General features: G+C 42.6%; 1 protein-coding gene across 1 annotated transcript in view; it reads left to right on the forward strand.

Annotated features, from left to right (window-relative positions):
* Nucleotides 1-26,293, forward strand: part of SORCS3 (sortilin related VPS10 domain containing receptor 3) — a 616,865-nt gene that overhangs the window by 557,284 nt on the left and 33,288 nt on the right. The window contains 3 exon segments of the mRNA XM_007470447.1: nucleotides 10,844-10,961; nucleotides 11,959-12,092; nucleotides 23,047-23,160. Of these exon segments, the coding sequence (XP_007470509.1) occupies nucleotides 10,844-10,961; nucleotides 11,959-12,092; nucleotides 23,047-23,160 (366 nt within the window).

Genomic DNA, 26,293 nt, shown 5'->3' on the forward strand with positions numbered 1-26,293 from the left:
TTTATGAGAATGCATTCTTTTTATAAAGGGAAAAGGGAAATCATTTATAAAAATGTACTCATGAAATAAAAAGCAGCTTCCAGATAACAAAAGAGTAGAGGCTGCATTTAGGTATGTGTAGATGATTGTGTGGGTCACACTTACTCTGCCTTTGAGGTCATGACCTAGAGGAAGGGAGAGTCATAACTACCCACCATCACTCCCCAGTGCTGACTAATGCTCTGAGTAAATTAATACTAAATCATTTCAAATAAGCAGGCTACTAGAACCCAATCAAAGCCAAGAATGGAAAAAGACAAATCCCACTCATAAAATAAAAATTCAGGAAATTGCTAGATAGTGGCTTCTGATGAAGCAGTGCTCTAAATAATCTTTTCAAGGTCATCTGGTTAATTTATGCTGCATTTGTAAGTTATTGCGTATTTTTAAAATTAATGAAAGGTTTAATTATCGCATGGTTGCCTGTGACCTTTTGTGAAATGACTTCATCATAAATCTGCAGGTATTTCAGAACTGTTTTTCAGGTTTCTAATAATTTGTTCTTAAATTAACGACATCCAGCCAGTGAAAGGAGTTGAGGCGGAGTAAAAGGATTGAGTTGGGATTTGAGGTTTCCTAGCCATGGCTAATTCTGAGTCCTGGACGGAGGTGGCAGAGAAGATGGTGTGTGACTCACCAGAATCCACAGCTGGTTTAATTGTTTACTTAGAAGAATGAGAAATAAATCCAATGTGTCAGTTGGGGAAATTGCAAGTAGCCAGTCTGGGTCATTGCAGAGCCTTTGATTTGGGGCACGTTTATCTACATGTCAATGCGGAGGCAACACCTGGACCAATGGGAGACTCCCTCTTCCCTGGTACCCAGAGGGATGTCCCCCTCATTTGTGAACTGAAGGTCTATGCCTGCCCTCGAGTCTGCTGGCCATCCATGAAGTCCAATTTAGATTCCATCACCCTAGTATCTCTGACCTTCACCCACCTTAGGGGCTTGATGAGAGCAGCTAAGCTGTCTTTGGAGGGGAGCTCATTTCCCTAGAACCCAGAATACATCATTGTCTGTGTCATTCTGATGACTCATTCGGCCCATTAGACTGTGCAGAGGAGTGACAGATCTTAGCACATCAAAGAAAATCCTCTCTTAGAAGAACCTAGTAGCACACGTTTATAGTTCCAGACTTGCAGACTAGAGCTTGGAAAACCCAGAGCTCTCTTTAGACACAGGAGCCTTAAGGAAAAGCCAGCAAAATGTGGAAAGTGGGTCTTGTCTGAAGCCTTCCCTGGTTAACCATAGCACTGGATGTGATCACGTTCTTCCAGCAATTACTCATGGTACTGTTGTCACATGTGGCGCACCATGACTCAACCTGCAAGCTGCAAAGGTATCGCCATGAAAAGCAGTCAGTGTTGGTGAAAAAATTGGGGTTCAGGTGACTTGGATTCTAGTCCTTTGTGTTCTTGAGCAGACCACTACTTTACCTGGGGCTTGATTTCCCCAGCTAGCAGGTGAAGGGGTTGGGCCAAAGGTTTAGCCCTAAGGACCCTTAGTCTTGAGTACTAAGACTTAATAGTTCTGTTTGCTCTTTTCCATGGCCCAGGAACTCCCAACTAGAGGCCAAGCCAATGAAGATTGTCATAGTTCAGGTTCAAGTACATCATTCTCCACATAGTAAGTGCTTTAGACCTTGAGACAAATTGGGCCATAATTGGAGCTCTCTAGGTAACATCTCTGCCTATTTCTCTTTTCTTACTTCCTCCAGCTGTGCTTTCAGTTTTATATATTTCATGGTGTTTTCTGCCTTCTATGCAAGCAGCCTAAGGGACCCCCCCGCCCGCCCCGTGCCCATACCTCTGTGCCAAACTGTGCAGTCAAATGATGGCTAATGAGTCACAAAATGCTTAAGTGGGGATATGAGAGCCTTGTTGAAAGCGGTGCTGAGAACTGTGCTATAACATTAGCAGCAGCCGCCTAAATTGGACTCCTGGCTCCAAGAACTGTTCACTGCGTAACCTTTCACTGTGCTAAGGGTGACACTCAAAACATAGGGAAAAAATGCTACAAAAATTCAGAGGAAAGAGATCATTTATTCTTCCGAAGAAGGAAAGGAGTGGAGAAGGAAGAGAGATCACAGAGCACATAGTAGAAAAGTTAGCATTTAAATTAAAACCCAAAAGAATAATCCATCAAGAAGATAGAAAAATCTCAAAACCTGTATAGTGCAATGATTGCATAATACAAAATCCTACAAAAACTCAAGGAGAAATGGAAGATTTGAAATGTTATAGGGGAATAGTTTAATAAACTTCACATAGAAACCAACAGACCAAGCAGTCCAAAAGTTAGTGTGGTTTTGGATATGAATGACACTATTGCAAGCTTGATTTAAGAGAATATATATGCAACCCTCCACACAACAAGTAGAGAATATGTTTTCTAAAAAAAGCACTTTATATATATATATATATATATATATATATATATATATAACTGAATCGTCAGACACTGAGAAGTATATATTATAATCACTATTTAAAATATTAGGAAACTGAAGCACATAGAGTGTGTGACATGTCGCGGAGCACAGGCTCCGGACGCACAGGCTCAGCGGCCATGGCTCACGGGGCCAGCCGCTCCGCGGCATGTGGGATCTTCCCGGACTGGGGCACGAACCCGTGTCCCCTGCATCGGCAGGCGGACTCTCAACCGCTGCGCCACCAGGGAAGCCCACTTAATATATTTTTTAAATTCACCACATACTGGGTCACATACAAAGGCTGGACTAATTCCAAAGAGCTGATACCATTGAGATGATATTCTCTCTGTTCAATCAAAATGATAAGAAAAATAAATTTAAAAAACCCCACCTCATCTGCTTAGTTTTGTTTTTTAAAAGAGAACTCAAAACGGTCACTACAAAATACTTAGATCTGAAAAGATTTCCTTCTCCTTTCCCCCTTTCCAAGAATTACTGCATATTATTTGACTTCAGACTTGCAGAATGGGTAGGAGTTGGACAAGAGCCGATGTTGGGAAAGGCATCCCTGGCAGAGGAGGCCTCACATGAATGTCAGTTCGAAGCCTAGCTCAATCTTGACTTTGAACACGGCCCTAGGGCCTCAGTTTCCTCATCTGAAAAGGCTGTACCTAAGATTCTCAGGCCTTGTGTGGAGGATTCGGGATAATAATAGCCGGGGAACATTCAGCAGAGTCTCTGGCACCTGATAAGCATGCTGTCAATGGTGACCATCAGTGGTGGCCATTATTAGTATCAGGGCATAGGAGTGGCATAAAAGTGGAGTTGGTGAATGTGAGAGATTTTGTAGAAGTGTAAGAAAAGGATTGAGTGTCAGGCTAGAGGTTAAGAGAGAAGACATACTGAGGGCTGAGTCTCTGCTAATGCAGAGGTTTCTAGCCTGATGTCTGAGAATTCAGTTGAGGCAGTAACAGAAAAAGGAAAGTCAGGAAGAAACTGGCAGAGTCAGCTTTGGCCTTGTTCTCTTAAGGTTTTCTTCAGGCAGGCAGAGATGGGAGAGGTGGGGGTTACAGGAGCTCAAGGTGCTGGTGCTGGAGTGACTGAGGAGGATAAGGGAAGGGGGAGGGCCTGGGGCAGCTTGATGACAACACAGTATTATTCTAGTGGAGTTCCACCAGATGTTCCCTCAAAGGTCAGTCTGCAGTGACATCCCGCTAATCTAACTCCCCACGTATTATTGGTTGTATCTTTTGCATATTTCCAGTGGTTTCCTAGTGAGGAATTCTTGTTCTTTTGCTCACAGAAAGATTGTGGTCAACCACTGTCTCCTTGAAACTTCTTTCAGCTTTTATAACTGTATATAAAAGTTGGTGTATTTGGAGGTCAAAAAAAGAACCAGGTTACTATGCAGGGGAGAATCAGGTAACCCAGAGTTGCTCTCCTGTAAAGACGAAAACATCTTTACATAGCCTGCTCCTCTAATTACATTTAGTGTGGCATTGTTTCCACCTAAATTATAGCAATTATATACGAAGATCCCCTTTGAAATCATTTAATTAAGGAGTAGCTATCCCTCTGTGTGGATGGAATTCTAATGAAGTCTTTTATTTTTGTAAACCACCTCCCTCCCTCAAATTAATCACTTCCCTACCCACAAGGTTTACTCAGGTCTGGATGGTGGATTAGAGAAGGTGTGTTATTTAGGGTCCCAGCAAATCACAGTTGTTTGTGGAAATCCTAGCACAGACCGTGATGACAAGGGGTAGAGAAACTGCTGCTATTTTTCCTGAGATTGTTTTAGTCCTCCTAAACCTCAAAGGACACACAACTCAACCATGTTCTTTGGCCCAGAAATAAGGGTAGATAAAGCTATTACCCCAATTTTGGAAGAAGTGGATGGTTTTGATAGATTAATTCTACCCATTAATCAACCCAGAACTATTTATTGAGCATCTGTTATATGAAAGAAGTGCCAGTGGAGACAAAGATGAATGACTCGGATTGATAAATCCTTTGTGTATGGGGTCACCAGGAGACAGATAGCTTGTCTACCTGGAGGTAGACATAGGGATTGAAAGAACATAAACTTGGAAATCGTCTTTAAGGAGCATGTTCCACCTAGACTGTTTTTGCATCCCATCCTTTCAGTATACGTGTCACTGCTTAAAAATTATGACAGTATACATGTCACTGCTTCCCTGGTGGCACAGTGGTTGAGAGCCCGCCTGCCGATGCAGGGGACACGGGTACGTGCCCCGGTCCGGGAAGATCCCACATGCCGCGGAGCGGCTGGGCCCGTGAGCCATGGCTGCTGACCCTGCGCGTCCGGAGCCTGTGCTCCGCAATGGGAGAGGCCACAACGGTGAGAGGCCCATGTACCGCAAAAAAAAAAAAAAAAATTATCTTCTGTGAGGAAGCTGAAAGCTTGAGAGATGAAGTGATTTGCTCAATGTCACCTAGCTAATTTAGTGGCAGACAAGGACTAGGAAAAGACAAGTGTTCTAGTTCCTTGCCTACTACTTTTGCCACCGTGCCCAGACCACTTGTATGTTCAAAGTTAAACAACCACACAAGAGGACACTTTGTGACCAGAGTCACATTAGCAGTGCAGACAGATAGCAACAGAGGAGTTTAATAGAAAGAGAGAGATGGTCTCAGGTTTGTAAAGCCCAATAAGAAGGTGAATCTGGAGTGGAGCCAAAAGTTCTCATGAAAAAAAATCCAGGTGACAAGGGAAAAAGAAAAACAGAAGTAATAAATTTTAATAGATTTTTCCTGAAAATCCATATTGTGAAAAATGGCTCTGAGAATTCATTTATTTTGTTCTGTGGTGGGGAGTAACTTTTTCAGGGGAACTAAAGGGTAGGCTACCTGTTTCCAGACAGTCGTATGTATTTATGTATGAGGTGTCTACTTTCTGCAACGCTCTATAGAAGATGTCACACACACACACACACACAAAGGACAAAGCCCGTGCATTTTAGGTTAGTATTTACCTTGCAAAAGGAATTTTGAGCCAACCCTATCGAAACCTCTTGATGAGCAGGGCCTTGGGTATCAGTCTGTGGGGGTCCCAGCAATGAGAATGATGGCGATGGTAATGAATATTTATTGTCAATTGGGAGTTTTCAAGATTTTCACATACATTATCTTGGGGTTTTGACTATGTTGATGAAAATATGCTTTGAGTTAAGAAGGGGGACTGGGGATACATTTCTGAAGAAGGAGGTCAAAATAGTTTATCTTGGTAATTGCAAGGAAATGGGACTGTGGATGACAGTGAATTTGAACACGCTATAAATTAGCTTTTTTGCCAAAGACTTGAAAATGAAGCCACCCTCTCAAATTGCCTTGTTCCATTGGTACCCAATAATCAGCCATCCTTTGTCAAGCAACTATTGTTGAACAGCTTTATGTGGTCCAAAGAAGTATAAGAACATTCCCAGCCTTACAAAGCTATCTAATTGGTTGCTACAAATTTGACCAAAAATACAAGAAAATTAAATTCTGGATAAGTGGTCTAGAGCAGTGTTTCTTAACAGGTGGTCCTGGAGACAACAACATAAGCATCACCTGGGGAGTTATTAGATATGCAATAATCAGGCACCCAACACTACTAATTAGAAAGCCTGGGTGTGGGACAATCTATATTGAACAAGCTCTCTAGCTGATTCTGACGCAGACAGTGGAGATCCTCTAGTCTAGAGATAACGGGACCATCTGAGTTTCTGAGGAACGAGAGCTCAGTATTATTGGAACAGTCACAGAAGACTTTCTAAAAGAAGTAATACCTGTTTTGGGAGTTACATTATCCTTTTGGAGATGGTCCACATCTTTGGTTCCTCCACCCTAGCCATCTCTTGAGTTTTTGTATTCAATTCGTTTATGAATCACTGTGTTTCCCAAAAAGTTACCACAAGTGGGATGAATATGCTGCCCCTGCTTTACTGGTGATAAGCTTAGAGGAACATTTCCAGGAGATGAGAGGCTTGTATCTGGGAAGTTGATTTCTTGTATTATTATTTAGAAACAGTCTAGGTTTTCTCTTGCTCCAATCCAGGACCAGGTGGATCTAGTCACTGTTTATCACCTCAAAGTGATGGATGTGGTTTCTAATCCCTCTGACTTCTCTGCAGGGTTCTCACTTCTACAGATCCTGCTGTGAATTTTAACATCTGTTCTAAGGGTAGTTATAAAAAGGGATGAGAAATGCTTGAAATTAAGTTAGTCCTTATTTTAGCTCCGACTTAGTTTGCTGTGTTTCTGTCATTTCTTCATCTTCCATGAGCTCCAGTCAGAAGAGCAGTGAATGAATCCAGTATTGAACAGAATTAGGGAAAAGCCAGATCTTTGCAAAAGAGAGACCCTGCATCAGAGTCACTTATGCCCTATAGGAGGGGGCCCACCATGAACTGATAGTGGATGGAGAGACGGGAGTACATCAATGTCTGAAAGTTACTAAGGGGTTTTACCCTACTAATTTTAGTTGGGATCCAGTGAGAAAATGAACAAAGCTCATAATCCTAACATTAAATGTTTAAAAATTTTCATCTGGCACAGGAAAATGACCCCACGGGGGAGCATACTAGCCAACCCCTGAGTGGAAATATCAGTGTATCAATTTAGAGTTTGGGGAAGGACCTGGAAAACATGGTGTAAGGAAATTTGGGTTAGAAGCCAAAGAAATACTGGTGAAAGGAATGCACCTGCGGGAACTGTAGAAGCAAAGAATCTAAGTCCACAAGTTCTGAGTGAGCCTCTATTTTATGTTCAGTTCTGAAATGAGCCCTCAGGTCAGAAACAGATATCCCTAAAAGCCGGGAAGGCCAATGACATGGACATCCTTAGAGGCTCAGGGTCAGTTAGACCACACACACTTGGGTGATGCCAGCATCCTCCTTAACATCAGCCCTGGGAAATGGTTAAGCCTGAGCTTGAAGTTCTCTGCTTACTAACTCCTGAGCCGTTCCTTTCCTGTGTGGGCAACTTTGTCTATTAGAAAGATCTCTCACATTTTGTAAACTTTTACACTTTTATTTTTTGTTATTTTTTAATACTCAAGAGATCTCCCTAGAGTGCCCATTTGTTGGTCTTCCCTCCACTGCCCCTTCCTAAGTCATCCCCAGGTTAACCAGCCATAGTTTTATACCACTCCTTGCTTGGATTGGTAGATGAAAAGTGGTCTCAAATCATATCGCCATTTGTATTATTTCTTGTGCCTCCTGTAACAAATTACCACAAACGGGGTGGCTGAAAAAACAGAAGTTTATTCTCTCATAGTTCTAGAGGCCAGAGTCCAAGGTCAAGGTGGCAGCAGGACTGCACTCCCTCTAGTGCACTAAAGGAGAATTTGTTCCATGCTTGTTCCATCTTCTGATGGCTCCAGGTGTTCCTTGGCTTGTATCTGCATAACTCATCTTTGCCTCTGTCTTCACATAGCCTTCTCCTCTCTGTATGTCTCTCTTCTTTGTATAAGGAGAGAGAGTATAAGGGTACTTTTCATTGGACTTAGGGCCAGGATGATTTTATCTTCGGATCCTTAACTCATGACTGCAAAGACCTTTTTCCAAATAAGGGCACATTCACAGGTTACAGGGAGTAGAACATGGTCATGTCTCTTTGGAGAGCCACTATTTCATCCAGTACATCATCTGAATCCCTCCCTTTTTCAGTGGTCCTTAAACTTTGGGAACTGTGAACCCTTTTGAAAATCTGATAAAAAGATATGTAATGTCTCCATAGCTAAATACACACAGGCCAGTAAATGCATATTTTATTGCAAATTTCAGGAGATTCAAACTCCACTACCACCACCAAAGCCCCTACATGTATATCCTTCTTGAATGGTGACATCCAACACTAAGTACAATTCTCCTTTGTTATGTAGTTAATGTAAAGCAGACCAGGATATTTCCTCTTTTGTTCTAGGGAATATACAAAATTCTGCATTCATTAATGCATTCTAAGATTACCTTAAGTATTTCTGGTCTCTCTGAAGTGTTTACTTATATTAATTACATTGTATACAAAAATTCTTAAGCTGCATCATCATCATTATCATCATCATCATTATTATTATGTATCCTGAGCTGCACCAAGGCCCATTTCTTTTATCCAGTACTTATGTAGTTGCCAGGGAGGGACCTGATATTTTTCCCTGTTATGTCATATATTATTAAATCCAGCCTGTCTCTTCAGTCTGTCAAGACCTTTTTGGGTCCTGATTCTGCCATCAAGCATATTGACTGTTTCTTCCAGCTTTGTGTCATCAGAAAATGCAATTTCCAATGATGACCATTATTTTCATGTCGTCAAGTCATTAATAAAAATGATGAACGAGAAAGAGCCGACAGCAGAACCTTGCAGCTGACTACTCACCCCCTCCCTCCTGGTTGATTTTAATGCCTTAATTAGGTACTGTTCAGCCACATAATTTTACTAGCACCTGGCCCATGTTTTTTCATCTTTTCTTCAAGACTGCTACAGCAGACCATCAGATGCCTTGTTGATATCTGGGTAAATCATGTGCCTCATATTTCCTTCTTCTGTATGCCTAGTAATCCTTTCATAGAAAGGAATGGGATTCATCTGACATGATGTATTTTGTGATCTATAAAATAACTGTAAACTGTTTGGAGTAGGTAGAGTGTTTTGTTTTTTGTTTAGCATCACTAATATCCTGCTACTCAGAGTACTCCAATCAGGGAAGACTTTCTAGAGGAGGTAGCATTCGAATGTGGGAGGATTTGGATAGGCTGGATAGAGAGGGAAGAAGACATTTATCAAGGTTTCTCCCACTGTTTGTTTTTTCTTGATGAGCTTTTAACCTTATTCTCCTCTCTTAAAACAAATAGAAACTTTTTATGAGATAACTGTTTTGTTAAAGATTAAAAGTTGACTGACACATGACCTTTCTGTGAACTGAATCAGAACTAAATGGGAGAAATACCTTAGCGTAGACCTGGCATGGATGTATTGGATTTGGAGACCAGTGAATAGCAAGAATGCAATAGAACGGAGAGAACGTCAGGGCAGGTATCCCACGCAGTACTGGCCACACAGTCCAGGGTATTCTAGCCTCTTGGTTCCTACTACTCAGGGCTGAGGTAAGATTCATGCAAAGATCATACGATTTTACTAAAGGAGAGACCCACAGTCACTCCCTCAAAGTCTGTTTAATCTTTTTTTTTTTTTTTTTTTTTATCAAAACTCTAAAAAGCTTTATTTAACGAGTAAATGATAGGACATTAAAAATCATTTCCTAAGGTTTATTTTAGTTTGTGTGATCTACAAAACAATTCTTTCTCCATTTCACAATTTTAATTAGCTCCACCCCTCCCAAAGCATCCTCATCTTTCAGATAGCAGAAGGAAATGTCCCTTGAGGAGAGTTAGTCTCTTAGGTGTCGCTATGAGGATATTTGAACTTGGGAAAAGGAGAATCCAGGTCTGTGAGCATGATTAATTCTTGCTGGAATGGAAGCCATCCGATTCCTTGAAAGACTTCAGTGGGTTTTGGTTCCCGGCATGACTGGTCTCCCCTTTACATCACTCTGATAGATGCCTTGCATTGTAATTACAAGACATGCCACCTGAGTGGAGTATGGATGATCAGTCTTTTTTTCTATTTTTCTAGAAATGATTGATCATTCATGTTTATAGGGCTATCAACTGCTGGACTTTGAAAAGGTCAGTATTGATTAAGTCGCGCAGAAAGTGTGCTTCTTTGCTGTACATAAATATGAGTTCCTTTCATGAGATGACTGATTTTTCAGGGCAGGGGGAAAGAGGGTGGTATTCACATGAATTAAGCAATGAGAATTTCAACTAAAACACACTTAGGTTCAGTCAGAGTATTGGAATTGGCAAGGTCATACTTTAGATTAGCTAATCCACACCCACCCCTCCCAACATACACACGTACAGTTTACTTTACAGATGAGAAAACTGAGTCCCTGCCTGTGGATATCAGTAGCTCTAACAGCAGTGCTTGCTTTGAGAAGAAGATTGTATGTGAAAATACGAGGAGCAGGTCTACCTGTGGAGAGGATTGTAGGTTGGGGAAGATTTTTCCTTCACCATATACCTTTCTGTATTTGAAATGCTTCCTGTAAAGCACATATATTACTTTTGCAAAAAAAAAAAAAAAAGTTGGTTTTACACCCACAGTGAATACTGTGTCAGTTGGCTGTAGTTGTGTGGTCCGTGGACTTCCCCTCAATAGCCTTCACAGACCTGGCTTTAGAAGAATCATTAAAGTCCAGGCTGCAATTCAGCCCTCTCTCCCTCTAGTCTTGGTGCACTGGACTAGACGCTGTGACTGACTATGGGGCTTTATCTGCTTGCCTTTCTCATTTGTCCCCTGAACACTTAGAGTTTTTGGCCACTTCAGCCTCCACTCGGAATGGCAGTTGGTGAAGGTGGACTACAAATCTATCTTCAGCCGGCGCTGCAGCAAAGAGGATTATGAGACCTGGCGCCTGCTCAATCAGGTACAGTGCAGGGCAGGGGGTCCTGTCTCCTAGGAAGAGGGGCCACTGCAAGCCCTGTTTGGTCCTATCGGGCCTTCCTATTTGCAGAAGGAAAGTCGTGGGCCATCTGGGGATAATGGTGCATTTCGGGGGAGGGATTGGAACCCACACACCCAGGTCTAGCAGGGGCAGGTGATATTTTGGGACCATTTTGCACCCTGGAATCCTGATCTACTCGTTGAAATCACCGAGCAGCCTGGGGAAGTGGTGATAATGGTAACCTGGGATTTTAGTGCTACCCCACCAGAAAACTGGGAGACCCCACCAACGATGTGATCATCTCACCTTTTACTGGGAAGCATGAGAGCATTTCTCAGACCAGCCTGAAGTCAGGACCCAGGAGTGTTGTGGGCAGGACCACAGAGAAGGGGTGAGAGGTGGAGGTGAGGAGCTCTAGCAAGGCAGATATTTAGTGCTATGCAACATAGGCAGACTTCTTTTTTCTTCAGAACTATTGGGTCCTTATAATTTGGACCCAACAAATTATTATCCTTCTCTTTGTGCCCTTGACTAGGAATAAGGACTTGGACACAGTGGCTTATCATAGAGAGGCAACTTATTGGGTCCACTTCAGTTTTACTCTGAAGAGGATGTGAAAAATATGCCAGAAGTGGGTTCTTTTCAGCTGGAATTTCTGCTCACGCCATTCGGGCAATTGCCGGGTGGTCTGTGAGGGCGACCTGGAGTGTTTGCATTCTCTACGGAGGTGGAGAAGAAACAAGACCAAGTAGCCATCACTGGCTAGGTTGGGTGGAGGGACAGTGATAGGCCAGCCTCCCATAGTGTTCCTCTTGCGGAGTAGTAGAAGATCAGCCTTTTAATCTCGGAAACTCCTGAATGGTTCCTGGGAGGGAGATTTCTACATAGAGTGACGAAAAGGGAATGAAGAGGCTAACGCTGGTTTATTTCACCATCTTTGTGTTTTTCTGCCTCTCTCACTATGGACTTTCTTCCTAAGGGGGAGCCTTGCATCATGGGAGAGAGGAAAATATTCAAGAAACGCAAGCCGGGAGCTCAGTGTGCCCTGGGCCAAGACTCCTCAGGGACGGTGGTCTCAGAACCCTGTGTCTGTGCCGACTGGGACTTTGAATGGTGAGTCCCTGGGCATCTCATTGCCAATTCCAGCTAGACATTTACTGGTTGGGGGGCTGAGGGTGAAGATGAAGCTGGGGAGGAAGGCATGACTAAGAGATAGGCGTGTCTGCTGGCCTATGGGCCTGGCTGCCCCAGTTCCTGGCCAGATGGGGTGTCTGCATCCCTGGAAGGAGGACAGGAGGAGATTTCACAGGGGAGATCACTGTTCTATCAGAGCAGCATGTCCAGGGGGACCTCTTCCCATCTTCAGTTAGCATCTGTCCTGGAAAGTCCCAGAGAGGTGGGGCCGGGCACAGAGAGCTCAGAGAGCTGCCACCTTGGACAGTTACCTCCAGAAACTTGAGCTAGAATTGTGCTCTTCCAAATGAGCTCTCTTATCATCATTTCTTTTTTTCTCCCTCTAAAGACAACCACAAAGAATGACTTTGACTCTCACCTATTAGCTAATGACTCACAAATTTCCAAATATTTACCTCCATCTCTGGCCTGTCTCTCCTCTTGGATGGGGACATTTGTGTCCATCTGTTTACTCAGTATCCCTCTTCCCTGGAATTGCTAATAGGGATTTCAAACTTGGTGTGGCCAAGCAGAATTCTTCCGGACACCCACTAATGGAAGCAGTTTTTCAACTTTTCTTAAGCCACCACCCCCCATCCCGGACCAGTTTTTCCAAATTCAATAAAACACACTGATATCCACTCAGCTGCTTAAGTCAAAATCCCAGGAGAGCTTGATTTTTCCCTTCACCCTCAGGTCCAGGCCATCTACAAGTCCTTGAAAGTCTGTATTTCCAAAACACATTCTAACTCAAAGCACCTCTACCCATGACCACTGCAATCTGGGTCACTCCAAGAGTTTACTAACTCACTCTCTGCTTCACCTGAAATCTATCCAAAATTATATTTTAAAAACCCAAGTCAGATCTTATCACTCCTATACTTGAAGCACTCCAATGGCTTCCCCTCTTCCTTAAAATATAATCTGATCTTCTTTCTTTGCTCCACTATAGATGATTGACCCATTGCCATTGTTCCTTAACTTCTTACTGTTCTCCCCATTCAACATTTTGCAGCCACACTACTATCTCCTACACGTTGATTAACCCAGACTCATTCCTAGCAAAGGAAACAGCAAGTACAAGGATTTCTTACACATCTCAGCATGGCTGGCAACTTTGGATCACTCATGCCTCAGCAAAAATAGCAGCTCCTCAGAAATGCCTTCTGAGACCATCTAGTCTCACCTACACCCTGGCACTCTCTGGCACATCACCGTGTTTAATTGTCATCTTAGTATTAATCACAAATAGAGAGATTGTGTTTTTTGATTTCTTTATTATTGCCCATCTTTCCCCAGTAGAATGGAAGTGTGTGAGTGCAGGAATTTTAGACATTCCTTATTGTTGCATCCTCCATGCCTAGCCCAAAGTAAGCATTAAACTGTCATACGATGTCTCTGAATGTTGTTTCTTTTTTTTTTTTTTTTTTTTTTTTTGCGGTACGCGGGCCTCTCACTGCTGTGGCCTCTCCGGTTGCGGAGCACAGGCTCCGGATGCGCAGGCTCAGCGGCCATGGCTCACGGGCCTAGCCGCTCCGTGACATGTGGGATCTTCCCGGACCGGGGCACAAACGCGTGTCCCCTGCATCGGCAGGCGGACTCTCAACCACTGTGCCACCAGGGAAGCCCTGAATGTTGTTTCTCTTAGGAGAGTCAAAAACCTTCCCAAACCTGGGAATGGGTGATCCCATAGCTGATCTCAGAGTCATCCCAGGCTGATTCCAGTTGGATGAATTCTTCCTCTGTGTCACAGTCAAAAACTGAAGTTCATTTGAGATATTTTCATCACCCATGCCAGGTTAAAAGACAAAGCTAAGGGCTCAGGTGTCAGCCTATAGACATGGAAGGGGCAGGACAATGACAGAGGTGCATTAGGGCTTATCTGGTGTCTAATAACAGAAATAAGTCCAAATGGGTACAGAACAGCTGCTCTACCCAGAAGCCTCACCCCCTCCACCCTCATTTCATCCAGCCTGTTTCTTTTTTTTTTTTTTTTTTTTTTTTTTCCTTGCGTTATGCGGGCCTCTCACTGTTGTGGCCTCTCCCATTTGCGGAGCACAGGCTCCGGACGCGCAGGCGCAGTGGCCATGGCTCACGGGCCCAGCCGCTCCGCGGCATGTGGGATCTTCCCGAAACGGGGCACGAACCCGCGTCTCCTGCATCGGCAGGCGGACTCTCAAGCACTGCGCCACCAGGGAAGCCCCAGCCTGTTTCTTGATTTGCTCTGTAAGCCATCTTCCATTTCCCACTTTCTACTAGGACTGTAACTGGTACAGTTACAGTTGCCTGCTCGTTTACCACGACTGCCCCCTACCTGCTCTCCATCCCTGAACTCATGCCTTGAAAAGCTGAACTTCAGCAAGAATCGTCCAAATGGGATGTGCTAAATGGAATTGAATTTAAATGACAGGGTCCTATCTGTAGCATGTTTGACCCTTTGGAAACAAAGGATATTTTCACAATTGGGAAGAATAATTTTTAATTATTAACCACAATCCAGAAAAATAGTCGTAGCAGTGATACAGTAGGCCACTCAGAATTATGGTACATGACATATTGATGTCAACCTGAATGTGCAGAATCTGAATATCAGGCTTCCTTGTGTCCTTCTGCAGACTGACTCCATAGAGGTGCATCGTCTTTGCATATGTCGTGCTACATTTTGTCCTGTGTCTCTCTGAACTGTACTAGACCCTCACCCATTGTTGGGAAGCCTTACAATTGAGAAAGAGTAGGAATCGTAATGTAAATATTTTTGTCTTCGGCAGTTACATTAACATTTACTAGGCTGGAAAAAAAAACCCAGCTCTGATATTCAATTTTTGACCTTGGGAAATTTACTTAATCTCTATGACTTCACCTCCTAGGCTATTAAATACAAATATATAACATGTATCTCATCGGGTCCTAGGGAGGAATAAATGAATTCACATACATCGTTAATGTGAATAAGGAATTTATCCTAATGGTATACACAGCTTTTGATGCTGCGGTTGTTGTTAATCTTGAGCCCCAGGGTTAAGTGGTCCCCATGGTATTGTTAGCAAGTAAATCAGAGCTTATACATCCAAATAAGCACGGTCTTCAAAGTTGAACCTTTGGGTGTTATCCATTTATTTCAATGGCGATGGCTTTGCTTAAACCATTTCTGAACCTGTCTTTGGAGAACTGCTGTCAGAATGCATCTATAAGTAAAGAAGAGGAGGGAGAAGCCCTTGCAAAGTATTCTGTGGTTCTCACACTTGCATTGGTAGAGGTACCACCCGGACCCAGCGCCCTGTAATGTCAGTATCATTACTATGACATTTTAGTGAGAAGAAAATTAGCATCTGGAATGTAAGTTACTTGACCGAAATCACATTAGCAGTGAAAGAAAGAGGTGAGGATCAAATGTAAGTCTAGCTAAATTCCACATTCTCTTCTCTTTATCATGCCATTTCTCAAGAAATCAAACAAATCTTTGTTATTTTAGATACACTTTATTTTTCAGAAGAAATAGAGTCCCCAAGTTTGCTTATTCTAAAATGATCTCATCCTCAAATGATCTAAGTTAACTGCTGGTGATGAGGTTTAATATAGAATGTTCCATTAACTCTAAACCAATGCCAAATAAAGTAGTTTTGGCCATTGGTACTAGAAATGTCATAGGTGTATGGTGTTCAAGAAGACTTTATAGAATTTTGAGGGGAGATATATAAGACATGGTATGTTTGGCTCTCTGTAGCCAATCATGCCTCATATTAAAAAGAAGATAGAACCACTTGAGTCTGAGTTAGGACTAACAAACACACAGGACTTGAAGCTGGGTTAGTAGTCATAATCTGAGAACAAAAGCAAAAAAATCATGTGACCTAAAAGTATTTTTGCACTACTTTTGAGTATGGCAGAGAGAGTTTGATTCTGAAATTTCTGAGATTTTTTGTTGTTGTTATGGTGGTTTTCACGGACAATGGGACTGAGTGTTTAAAATTTTTTTCTTTGTTTTATTTTTAAGTCAACTTCAATAAGCATAGGTATCAGTTAAAAATACAGTTTTTCCCTCAGATATCGTTTGTCTGTTTGTTTGTCTTTAATGCTCATGCTGAAAAATCCGTGTATGGCAACAGTTTCATAGCCCTGTCTCCTTCTCAGTGTTCCTTCCTACCAGGAAGTGTTAGCTAAGGAATCTGAAGACCCCAGCTTGGTTAGTATAAGTGATTACCATTTATATTCCACCTAGTTGTTTCCCTAAGCCAAATCAGGTCATGTTCATTGGATTGGTCCAGGCAACTTTTAAGTCTCAGAGACAGCAGGGAGTAGAGACTGGGGAGGATGGATTAAGCGTGTTGGTTCTGGTGGAAAAGTTAAGGAGTGCAGCCTGGGTTCACAGAGGAATTTTCTGCCTGTATCGTTCTGCTTAAGAAGGAAGGCTTTATAGATTCTCAGATGCCTTTACTTGTAGAGCACCATTGACTTTCGCAACTTTCACCCTTCCATCCAGAGCGGGTGTCAGTAACAAGTATGAATTTTAAATAAATATTGATGTTTCTACTTAACGGCCTCATAAACCCCCCAGCCTTATGTTTACTGTACAGAACCTCTCTGTAGCAACCTCCATCATGGCACTGCTGAGGGGCTAGGAGCAAATCCTCCATGAGAAGTAAGTTTTTCAGAAACTACTGAGTAGTCAGAAAAGGGAGCTGCTCTGAAGTCCTATGAGGGCTCCTAGGAAGTACTTGCCCCCTGGGAGGTCCAAATGCATTTGTTCAGTGAGAAACCGAGTTGGACCAGAGATTATGCCAAATTGTTCTCTTTCTTACTCCTTCATCCAACCACTCACACAGCAATAATTTTGCTGAGCACCTACTAGGTGCCAGGTTTTTTAGATGGATTAACTTACTTAATCTTCCCAACCAGCTCTTGGAAGGAGAGTCTGTAATCATAGGCATTTTATAAATGAAGAAATAGAGACAAGAGAGGTTAAGTGTAACTCATTCAAAATAATAATATGCTAATCCAGAGTCTCAAGTCTCAGTATGTCTTTTTTTTTTTTGCCCACACCTCGCAGCTTGTAGGATCTTAGTTCCCCGAGCAGGGATTGAACTCAGGCCGTTGGCAGTGAAAGCATGGAGTCCTAACTACTGGACCACCAGGGAATTCCCAAAGTCTCAGTACGTCTTAGTGTTTACCTTCCATGTCCAGTATGGCTCCAGATCCACAGAGCGAGTTTATCAAGTGGCAGTGTAGAACAACGAGGGGAAGAGATTTGGGGTGCCATAGTACATAAATTCAGGCACGTCTGAAATCTAGTTAACCTTTAGTATTCTGCATATAGGGCCCAATCAAGCATATTTTTTCTATAGACTAGGCATATAGAAAAATCGAAGATGTATTAGCCAGAGTTATTGGATGCAAAGGAGGGATGACAGGAAATAATAGAGTATAATTGGGTGCTGAATTTCATGATCCAGACCTATGCTGTACAGTATAGTAGCCACTAGCCACATGTGGTTATTTGCATTAAAATTAAATACAATGAGCCCATCGACAGACGAATGGATAAAGAAGATGTGGTACATATATACAATGGAATATTCCTCAGCCATAAAAAGGAATGAAATTGGGTCATTTGTAGAGATGTGGATGCATCTAGAGACTGTCATACAAAGTGAAGTAAGTCAGAAAGAGAAAAACAAATATCGTAAGTTAGCGCATATATGTGGAACCTAGAAAAATGGTACAGATTAACCGGTTTGCAGGGCAGAAATTGAGACACAGATGTAGAGAACAAACATACGGACACCAAGGGAGGAAAGCGGTGGGGGGTGGAGGTGGGGGGGGGGGGGGGGGGTGTGTGTGATGAATTGGGCGACTGGGATTGACATGTATACACTGATGTGTATAAAATGGATGACTCGTAATGACCTGTTGTATAAAAAATTAAATTAAATTAAATTAAAAAATGTTTTAAAAATTAAATACAATGAAACATTCATTTCTTCAGTTCCATTAGCCACGTTTTGGGTGCTCAAAAGTCACATGTGGCAAGTGGCTACCATATTGGATAGCATAGATGTAAAACATTTCCATTATCACAGAAAGTTCTGTGGGACAGCACTTGTCCTACCTGCAAGTGCTAGGAATGGTCAGAGCAAAGAGATCACTGAGGACTGGAGTACTGATGGAAGGATTCCTACGGGAAGTGGTGATGGAGCTGTACAGACTTGCTGCTGAATAAGTATGAGGAAAATGGGCAGCACATCCAAGAAAGCAGATATGTGAAGGTTGTTGATGAATAGAGGGGTATGGCCAGATGGGTAACACGGGGTTAGATTAGGAGAGACACTTGAGTGATGATTGTTTGATTTTTCAAACAATTTCCGAAATGGTTTGGATATAATTATCTTTCTATCTCTATAGCTACATTTAGGCTATGCCTTAGCAAATGATGATGACGTTAATTATTAGTCCATGGTTTTTGTTGTGGTTGCTTCTCTTTTCTGAGTGTTCGTGCTGTGGCTGCCAAAATCCTCTATCTGATCCTAAACCCAGTGTGCTGTACTGTCTCCTAAAATGAGACAGAGACACCTGTGGAACACTCATCCTAGAGCCTCACCTCCCAAATGGGGAAATGGAGGAACTGGGGGTCGATGAGGCTATGATGGGGTAGTGCATAGTCTGAGAGTAGGATACCCCCTACCACTGGGCCAGCAGAGACCATGACTTCTTGGATGGCTCCAAGAGGCTCAGAATGACATTAGGCCCTCCCTGCTGATTAAATGGGTGTTTCATGGGCTTGTACTAATGCTGAAACAGAGATCAGGAGTCTCAATTATCACCTTTGGTTAACATCATCAGGTGTGTACAATCTTTAACAAGTCATTTCTCCTCTTTTTCTTCTCTTTCCCAATCTGTCAACTGAGGGGATTGAACCCAAGGAATACCCGTGTCCCTTCCTATTCTGACATGCAGAAGCTTTTTGATTTCTGAACCTTTTCTTGTCTATTCCTTCTTTGGATTGTCTGAGGCTTCTCCCTGGATGGGACTTGGAGGACACATAGGTCCCTATGTGTCCTAAGTGGACAAGTTTTCCCATAAGCTTTTAGAAGTTCTAAACCCTTTTACAGTCAAGAAAACCACAGAGGTGGCTTATTTCTTAAAGGAAGCTATCTGTGTGTTTGCAGAAGCTGTGGCAGCTTACTTCCCAGAGGCAAATCAAACTTTCTGGTACATTCTCTCCAAATGTCACAATTTAACAGAAAACCACCTTTCCTCAAGAAGCTGGAGCAGCAGCTGGGACTGCTTATTTGCTGACATCGTAAAGACTCCAGAGCTGGGAGGGAGCTTGGGCAGGATGAGAGATTTTAATATACATTTAGCAGAAGTTAATGAGGAAGTTCACAGCTTGGGGGCAGCCAGTGATGTTTCCATTAATGTTATTAAATTTTAATGAGGTGCTTTTTCTCTTTGGGGCAAAGCAGCATGGCTGATGCACCTTTTTTTTCTTTTTTTGCGGTACGCGGGCGTCTCACTGTTGTGGCCTCTCCCGTTGCGGAGCACAGGCTCCGGACGCGCAGGCTCAGCGGCCATGGCTCACAGGCTCAGCCGCTCCGCGGCATGTGGGATCCTCCCGGACCGGGGCACGAACCCGCGTCCCCTGCATCGGCAGGCGGACACTCAACCACTGCGCCACCAGGGAAGCCCCTGATGCACCTTTTTAAATTACTACATCACTAACAGGTAGCAGAGCTGAACAGAACTGCTAAGGATGTTTACATTTAGCAAAGGAGAAATAAGACATTTCTCCCCTTCCCAGAGCTGCTTAGGAGAACGACCCTTTCTTCAGAAATTACTAATATTTCTTAGGATTCACAGGACATTCAGTAGATTTACCTCATAAAGGAAGCAGGGAATTTTCTAGGAGTAGTGCAGACACACCACAGCCCAAATCTTTCCGCAGATAAACAATGCTTAGAAATCGGATATTCAGGGCTGTACTGGAAAGTGTTTAACCACCGGCTCTCTGGAAACAAAGAAACAAATAAATAAGCCCTGATTAAAAGTGTTTGCTGATTGCTATAAATATTCCCACCATATCTGATTTCAGGTTACCAACATGGCATCATTGAATGCAGAATTAGGAAGCACAGCATGTATCTATGTATTTACTGTATAGAAACATAGACATAAATGACTTCAAGAGCATAAATAATAAAATGATGCACAATGACATTTTATATATAATATTTATTGCATATAATAATGCAGCAAAATAATGAGGAATTTCTGTGTTTTCGGTACTTATTATCCTTTGAATATAATTTATTTAATTGAAATTTTGTATAACTTAATTTTTGATAATAGTTGTGTTTAACAACCATTAACTAACTTGCAAAATTCCTGGAATTTTAAGTTGGCTCTCATGGGCAGTTACCAGCTGGCACAACATTGAGTCCATATGAACTCTCAGGCTGGAAGATCTCCAATCATTGATCAGGGGAGGCATGGCAAAAGATTACCTTGACAGACGTGTCCCTTTCTCCTTTTCTTCCAGTTTCATTTAAACTTGCCGTATCAAAGCTGGTCTTGACCTTCACCTTTCCGTGTAGCGATTTGCAATGACTCAAGCGCACACTCACTCCACAGGCATCTCTTGAGCACCTGGGATTCTCTCTGTGGTCCACACTGGGAAGTCAACCATGAGCTCACAGTCGCCCTGCAGAAATAGACCAGATGCCATGGGATAATTTGTGCAATCATTTAAAAATGTAATTAGAGTATCATTCACCCAGTAAATATTTATTCAACACCTTCAGTGTCCTATTCTAGACTCTTATATTGCCGAACAATACCAACAGAAGGGTTTGCTCTTTTGTAGTCTTGATGTTTCTAAAATGCTAGGACCACAAAGGTTTGGTCCAGGGAAGCAAGAATGGCTTCATCAGACCTAGATATTGAAGAAGGATACTCAGGAAACCACCTGAAACAGAAAAGGGTAGAGTGCTTCGAAAGCCCTGGGCAGGGCTTCCCTGGTGGCGCAGTGGTTAAGAATCCACCTGCCAATGCAGGGGACACGGGTTTGAGCCCTGGACCGGGAAGATCCCACGTGCCGCGGAGCAACTGAGCCCGTGCACCACAACTACTGAGCCTGTGCTCTAGAGCCCGCGAGCCACAACTGCTGAGCCCGTGTGCCACAACGACTGAAGCCCACGTGCCTAAAGCCCGTGCTCCGCAACAAGAGAAGCCACCGCAATGAGAAGCCTGCACACTGCAGCGAAGTGTAGCCCCCACTCGCCACAACTAGAGAAAGCCCACACACAGCAACGAAGACCCAACGCAGCCAAAATAAATAAATTTATATTTAAAACACACACACACACACACACACACACACACACACACACACAAAAGCCCCAGGCATCACACAGACAAAGGCAAAGAGGGTTAAATGTCGGCCTGAGTTTGGTTTGGAGGAAGGTGGTGACAAGGTAGGGTGGGGTCAGACTGAGAAGATAATTTATATAATCTCATCAGTCAGTTGGTACTTCTTAACTGTACTGCCTCATCCTGTATCACACTGTGTCCTGCTTGATACTGTATTACTCTGTTCTTTTGTTGGATTTGAGGCATGTTGTCTTCCTCTCTCCAAAAGACTGAAAACCCCTTGAGAATAAGGATTATGGCACTTCCTTCACAGGACAAGGCACATACTGAGTAATAAATAAATGTGGAATTAAACTTTTCTTTCTGTCTCCCTTTCATTGTTATCCTAGTTACCCACATAGACAATTTGCGTCTATTTTCATTGGACATTAATTAAATCTTGGCTCAAAGAATAGGAGAGCAGAAAACGAAAGGAGGGGTGTGTCTGGAGAGAGTGATTTTCCTGTTGTTTTATGATTTATTAACACTCAGTGGATCAGTATTCAAATGTCCAGATTGTTCTGCCCTGTCTGTGGGTTTCAGGACATCTTTGGGTGCTTGACTTGGAGGCATGACTCCTCCCGCCAATTTAAGCCACCTTCAGTGACCTGGGGTTGGTTACAAGAGTTACAAAATGCCTACTTTGTTGCTCTTTTTCTACCCTGGAATTTACCTTTCTGGGAGCTTTATAAAAGTCCAAGAAGTAAGGCAACACCATTTACATTTCAGATGGGAGAGCACCTCTCCTACAATGGTCTATGACTTCCTCATTCTGGAATGTGGAGGAAAGGAGCAGAAAATCATACCAGACTTTGTTTCTTCATTTTACTATGGCGAGGCTTTTACAAAAACATGGAGAAGAGCTACAGTATAGTTTTTGTGGGGTTTTGTGTGTGTGTGTGTGTGTGTGTGTGTGTGTGTTTTGTTTTTTCCTAAAGGAAACAAGGGACCTGTGTTATAAATAGTTGGGACAAGTTTGAATGACTGTGTATATGTGAATGCAAATGTGTATATTTGTTTGAGAGAGAATTTCAGAAAAAATGAAAGTAAGATCAATGAATTCCATTTTGGAATAAAATGTGGAATCTGAACACAGAAATAAATCTTGACCCTTAAAGTCATCTTCTTGGTTGTCATCTACTTATTTCAGTAAATCCACTGTGATCCAAAATATACTTTTAAGCTTACAGCATCCCTCACGCCCACCCCAAGCCAGTGTACCTGCCACATTATGTACATCCGTACTTTTTTAAGCCTGGACCCTCCATCTGATAATCTATTATGTCTTCTCTACACTGAACTCCAAATGACTTTGGGATTATTTCCAAATCTGAAAATCTGTTTTCAAAGTATGAATATTTGTCCGCACTGGGAATATTTAAAGAATGTGTTGCAGCTTTGGGGATGGTTAAAGGGATGTGTTTGTGTGTGCCTGTGGGTATTTTCACATTTGTGCATCTACACCAGTATGCAATATTTATTTTCTCGACAGTGACTATGGCTATGAGAGACATGGAGAAAGCCAGTGTGTCCCAGCTTTCTGGTACAATCCAGCATCCCCGTCAAAGGACTGCAGCCTTGGTCAAAGCTACCTTAAGAGCACTGGGTAAGTAAAACACCTGAAGGAACTCCAATCACTGTTTCCCTGTTTCCCTAAGTTGGGATCAAAGGAGGATTCCTACTGAAGCAAGGTGGAGTGTAGATAGAGTTTGTTTGTAACAGGTGGCTTCTGAGGAAAGCTGAAGGGTTCTTTAGCTGAAGCTAGCTTTTTTGGAGCATCAAAAGAGATTTCTAGAGGGGTGGGATAGGGAGGGTGGGAGGGAGACGCAAGAGGGAGGACATATGGGGATATATGTACACATATAGCTGATTCACTTTGTTATACAGCAGAAACTAACACAACATTGTAAAGCAATTATACTCCAATAAAGGTGTTAAAAAAAAAAGAGAGAGAGATTTCTGATTACCCAGATTTCAGTACCTTTTGCTATTTGCTTCTGAAATACCATAGCTATTATATGATCAGACCTTCTCTTTTGGAAAGCGCTGCCACCTTATTTTCCAGACCCCAATGGAAATAAATTAACACTAATGGTGTGCAGACACTACAGTGCTTTCTAGTGATAGATGAACCGAAGCTCTCGAAGACCGATGACGAAAATTTAGAATGAAAAGTCAAAAGTCCCATCCTAGGAACTCCTGGAATAAGAAGATCAAGGCACACTCTCTGTACTTGTCAAGTTATGTGTGTTTCTCTCTTTGTTCACTTATTACTTACTCACTCAGACGCTTGAAAAAATTTTCCTTCGAGATCTGTTGTCTTCCCCTTTCCTTTGCCACTCCTGTGACCTAGAACAGATTTGGAAAGTGGATTGGTGGTCTGAGACAGTGCTTTTTAAAATTTAATGTGCTGTGAATCACCTGGGGATCTTGTTAAAATACAGCTTCTGATTTAGGAGATCTAGAGTGGCATTGAGATTCTTCATTTCAACAAGCTCCCACGTGATGTCAGCGTTGCGGGTCCTAGCACTGATCTTTGAGTAGCAAGGGACTGAAGTGTTCTGGAATTCAGTCTCAGCTCTTCCAGTGGATCTTCTAACATCTCACACAAGTTACTCACCAACTCAGTACTTTTACCTTACTTGGTTGTAAAATAGTGGTAGGGGTGCTATCTAGCCAACTGATGTCTACTGAGGAAGAAAAAACATGATGGAAGAGGTATATTGAGTGGTCTGAGATACTCTGAGAAACATACATTTTTTAGCCAAAAATTTGGTTCTTAGGGAGCTATTCCTGGGATCTGAGCTGAGGTTTAAGCACTGCTGATGTCATTTTATAGTACGTGAATGGTCTTAGAGATTTAAGCCACTCAAACTACAGATCCAGCAGCATGAAGCTTAAAGACATGTGGTGTCGGAGACTAAAGTGCTAGGAATTTTGAGGAAGACGAATACAATGGGCACAGAAGATCAGCTACGCCACCAAATTCCCAGCCAGAACATACCTGGACGTAAGCTGGAAGATGATTGCATTAGGGCTTCTCATATGATCCTGTGACATGTGTAGGTAGACCCAAGTTTAAGCAAGTTAGGTGTACCAAAACGCCAAGTAGCCATCAAATAAATCAAGAAGATGAAAGGGAAAAACTTCATTTTTTTCAAAAGATTCACTACAAGTGAATCTCCAGGTTGCTTAAATGTTGGCTTCTAGTACAAATTGTCAACCAGCTGGCCAGTTGAGGCTGAAGAGTTGGGTGATACCAAGTGTGCATTAGGACATGATACCCACCAAAATATCTATCATAGGTAAAACTCAGTATCTTCTAAATGACTAAAGCTCAGCAAGAAAGTGTAGGTTAGAAAAGTTTGATTATATAGACCAGTGCTGACCAAAAGAACTATAATACGAGACACATATGTAATTTAATATTTTAAAATAGCCACGCTGAAAACGGTTTTTAAAAAAGGTGAAATTAATTTTGATAATATATTTTATTTAGCTCAGTATGTCCCAAATATTATCATTTCAACACACACCACTAACCAAGTTCTCAGTAACCACAGGTGGAAAGTGGCTAGCTTATTGGAGCTTAGAGGAGCTCTAGAACCATTATGAATTTGGTTGACAATTAAGAATAATATATTGATATATCTATAAGAGGATATATTATAATTGCATATGAGGCAATAACTACATATAACATTTGCTTGACATCCTCCTGAGATCTCTGGATGGAGATGTGGGGCTGGTAATTCAGCAGTATGTGAGGGGCAGGGGGAGAGGACATATTAGGGATAGTGCAAGACTTGTATCACTCATAAGGAATTTGCTTTCACCTGCTTTCAAGGCCACCAGAAAAAGGCAACATGGATGGACCGGTTGATTACTCCTGACACACAGGGTGAAAGATATGATGTGATGACGGTGATGATGGTGCTGGTGGTGGCGGTGTCTGTGGCACATGTATTTTATGTGGTTTTACCAGAGTATTGATTTTATGCAGCCTTACAGACAGTGATGTGCCTGGAAATAAAGTCTGTCGTGCAGGTCAGGGCTGTGGGCAAGCCCCCGGTTTCACGTGCTGGGGTCAGCGGTCAAGCGAGATGTCATGTCATCACTGTGCGCAAAGATGCCTTTAACCTAGAAGGTCACAGTGTTTACGGGGAGGTTTTCCCATGCAGGCTGCTTCTTTGAGGCAGTTTTACCACAGCAGGGTCAAATAGGAGTTTCAAACTTGTGCTTCTAGTCTGGCATTGGTGATGAGTGAGAAATGAAATATTAACAAGGAGAGAAAATGTGCTGTGAAAGAGCCCAGTGGCTCCACAGTAAGGGCTATTAGGTATTAGGGGATGGGATGATGTCCTGGGGGTAGAGGGAAGACCGGAAGAGGCTTCCTGAGTAGTCACGGTTAGAAGAAGGCTGATCTCCTAGCTGCTTCTGGCCTCAGGGAGGTAGGCACAAGCCTCTCCATCGCAGAGAGAAGCACCTGCTTTCCTTGCTTCCCTAGTCCAGTGGGTCTGTCTCCTCCTGTATCATGTGTGAGTCAGATATTGATTTTTCTTGCCTGGTTTAGACACTGATCCGATCTGCGCGTTTCACCAGGTAGGATCGATAATGATGTTTAAGGAGCTGCTCTTTCTGAGATGGAGGGATAGCGGTTTCTCAGCGTTTGCTTAGCGTCCTAAATGGCTGTTGTCTTTGGGACTCAGCCTTTAGATGCAGCTGTGCGGAATCTCTGC

The sequence above is a fragment of the Lipotes vexillifer genome, unplaced genomic scaffold (genome assembly GCF_000442215.2).
Source record: "Lipotes vexillifer unplaced genomic scaffold, Lipotes_vexillifer_v1.1 scaffold916, whole genome shotgun sequence".
NCBI classification, from domain to species: domain Eukaryota; kingdom Metazoa; phylum Chordata; class Mammalia; order Artiodactyla; family Lipotidae; genus Lipotes; species Lipotes vexillifer.